Below are 3,238 nucleotides of genomic sequence, written 5' to 3'. Positions count from 1 at the left end.
CGCCTGCACCTACCCCTCTGCCGTGGCACCTCCTACTTGTCGATGGGGTATACTGGTTTGCTGGAACACTTTGTTTCGTATCCTAAAGGGTGCACTTATTCGACTATCGGACCGCCTTTTTGGTACAGGATTTTTTCAGGTGGGATTTCTGAGACCCAAAGAGACACAGAGAGAGAGAGCGCTCGAATGGCACTCCTTGAGTGATTCCATCTTTGGATTTTGTTTAAATTTCAATCGCAATCGGTTTATATTTTCAGTCAAAACTTCTGGGGCAACTATTTCTTTGGTAGTAAATAAAATAGCGGATATCCCTTAGTCGGAATTTGCACTCCTTTATTCTTTGTTTCTAATTTTCATTCCGTTATTGTTATGGGCTCTCTACCAACCGCTCTTTCCACCTCTTTCGGAGCATTTTCACACTTGTAAATCAATTAATTTTACAGCTTTCCTGTTGTTGTGGCCACTCAAACCCCCCGAGCCCCCCGATCCCCCCCGTTCCCCCCCGTTCCCCCCTATTTAGACCCCATCCAGCACCTGCTGGGCTGGTCATTTAGCCTAAGCGCCAGTTAAGCTCCAAATGCTCGGCTGCTCGGCTGCCCAAGGATTGTTGTAGTCCTGGGGAAGCCTCGGCAATGTTGTGTGCGTGTGTGTGTGTGTGCTTGTGTGGGAACTTTTGTTGTTTCGAAAGCAAATTGTTGGCTGTAAATGTTGGCCGTTTGGGCCAACCGGCTTTTGCGATTTGCTTGAGCGGCTGCTGTCTTGGACGGACCGTTGGAAATGCTGGTGAGTGTAATTAATACTCGTAGCAGTAGCAGCAGTAGTGGCAGTAGTTGTGGCAGTACCTTTGACACCACTTGGCCCCCACAAACACTCACACACACACACACACTCGCACACACAGTAGTTTGGGGTCAATCTCTGGTAAAGAAGCGTCTGCAATGCGGTGGCTAAAGTGTAATTTGACTTAATGGAGCTCAACGTATAGGATGTCAACGTTGAACGGAATCAAGGAATCGGGCAGGGGGCTTTGCCGGGGATTTGTGGCCATTCAGAGTGCAGAGGGTCCTCTGTAGTGTCTGTCCTTGCTGGGTTAAAGGGGTCTAGGGTTGCCCATCCCCATCCCAGGATGCCGTACAAAAATCACTGGAAATGTCCGAGAAACAAAAACAAAAATCTCACAGTCTAATTTCAAAATTGAAAGTATTCAGATTCCGTTCCGAGAATCTTTTAAAAATATCACAAAATTTCTTCCGTTCTTCCATTTTGTTTGTTTTAACTCAATTTTTAAGTCCCTTTGTTTGCGGGTAATGAACTAAGCGCGATGCCATCGAAACTATTGAAAGTCACACCGCTGGGACCTTTGACCTTCCTCAAAGAGTACAACAATGCGATAAGCATATCCGTGGATAATATATGCAAAGTTCCAGTGCTGTTTAGGGTAAAAGCAAAGGCAAAGGCAAAAGAACGATCCTCGATGATAATCCATGCATCCTTCTTTGCAGCTCCAAAGCACCGTCTGGGGCAAGTTCAAAATGCATCCCCGTTGGGGCGTCCTGTCGCCCAACGAACACACCCAATGCCGCATCACCCTCGTCGGGGGGGTGGAGCTCTCGAAACGCGACCGCGATCGTGTGATACTGGTCTGCATGACGGCCCCCATTAACTCGGTGGACATGGACTTTACGTCGGCCTTCTGGCGTCGCAACATCTGCTACGATCCGATGGTGGAGAAGCACTCGATGAGCTTCCAGCAGTCGAACGATGGCAAGCAGGAGACTGTCAAGCATCGCTCGGTCCCCACCTACTGGAGGTAGTCCTTCAGAGGAGAAGGAGAACAAGGAGGAGGAGCACAAAAACCCGTGCGAGTGGCCATGTCCTGGCAATTAGCCGCCCCGACTGTCCTGACTCTCCTCCTCCTCCTCCTGGCCGTAATGGCCGACACAATGACAAAGTAATTGGTGGATTGGTCTATGTTGTTGATGGGCCTTCATTAAAAACTAAGAGCGTGTCTATCTGTCTGTCTATCTGTCTGTCTAACTGCCTGCCGGCCTGCCACCTGCAGCTGGGCCTCCCTGTGGCGCCCTGTCTCTCTGTTGCACAACAGCATATCAAGTGCTGGCCCGTACAATGCTCAAGTATCCTTCTCTGGTTGCATCAAGTGGCAACTGCAGTGGCAATGGCAACAGATAAAATGGGCCCCCCACACCCTCCCCCACCCCCATCATTGATTAATTACTGTGGATTTTTTGCGGCAATTAAACCCAACAAAAATGGTAACTGGAGACCTCAAAGCAATTAATGAAGGAAGCAAGGAAGAACTCTCCTTCTTGGAGAGAGCGAGACAGACAGACAGAGAGAGAGAGAGAGGGATAGCAAACGTGGCATAAATGTACCCCGGCCATGCCTCTTGTGGTGCGCATTGGAGCAAGAGGCCAAACGCCTAAAAACTAAAATAAAGACATTTGGAAATTTTGCTAGCCATGAAAGTCGCTCGGCCAGTAAATTAGGTTCATGTCTCAACTATCGAGGGCGGGGATGTGGCAGGGTGCCTGCTTGACCCAAAACAAACACTCGAAAGATGATCATGATGATGGCGATGTGGCAGCAGGTGGAGGAGGCGTTGCCAAAAACTGGCCACTTGTTCTGCCTCAGTTGCTGTTGCTGTTGCTGTTGTTGGCTGGCCAACAGCCCTGAACAATGGAGTAAATCATAGCCAAAGCCAAAGCCAAAACCCTCTCGAGCCTCCTCCTCCTCCTCCTGCTGCTCTCTCTAGTAATAATAATGAAAAGCCACACAAAATGTGGATGTGGATGGCCATTCAGAAACTGTACGCTGGAACGAAATGTATCTTTGTATCTCTGTATCTGTGCCTTGTGCAACCTGCAGTTTGTTTGTGCCCCTGAATTTACGATCCACAAAAGGTAGCAGGCCAGGAGGAGGAGGAGGAGACATGAGACGTGACCGACCAACAAAACGTTACATTTTTCCAAAATAAAAGAAAAAAGAAAAAATTCCGCAAAAAATATATAAAAATTGTTGTAAAAATTGCAGCTCATGCGAAGCGATAAAACCAGACCCTCAACCCCTTCCTTGGGGGGGGGGGGGTCAAATCTCAGTCATAAACTATACAATGACTTTGCATTTGCTTAACCCATTGGTGACCCCTGCCCCTGGCACCCATCGTGCGGGGCAGGGCGGGGCGGGCGGTGGAGGGTCTCTTCCCCCGTTTTCTGCATGA

General features: G+C 48.8%; 1 protein-coding gene across 1 annotated transcript; it reads left to right on the top strand.

The window, feature by feature from the left end:
- Positions 1 to 1,258: 1,258 nt before the first annotated feature.
- Positions 1,259 to 2,012, top strand: LOC6601364. Its single transcript, XM_002026498.2, has 2 exons — positions 1,259 to 1,438; positions 1,503 to 2,012. Exons 1-2 carry the CDS (start codon positions 1,322 to 1,324, stop codon positions 1,812 to 1,814), a joined length of 429 nt encoding a protein of 142 aa, XP_002026534.1. The 5' UTR covers positions 1,259 to 1,321; the 3' UTR covers positions 1,815 to 2,012.
- Positions 2,013 to 3,238: the final 1,226 nt, after the last annotated feature.

This window comes from Drosophila persimilis, unplaced genomic scaffold (genome assembly GCF_003286085.1).
Source record: "Drosophila persimilis strain 14011-0111.01,24,50 unplaced genomic scaffold, DperRS2 tig00000700-arrow-arrow-pilon, whole genome shotgun sequence".
NCBI classification, from domain to species: domain Eukaryota; kingdom Metazoa; phylum Arthropoda; class Insecta; order Diptera; family Drosophilidae; genus Drosophila; species Drosophila persimilis.
This window is presented reverse-complemented; position numbering and strand designations above follow the sequence as displayed.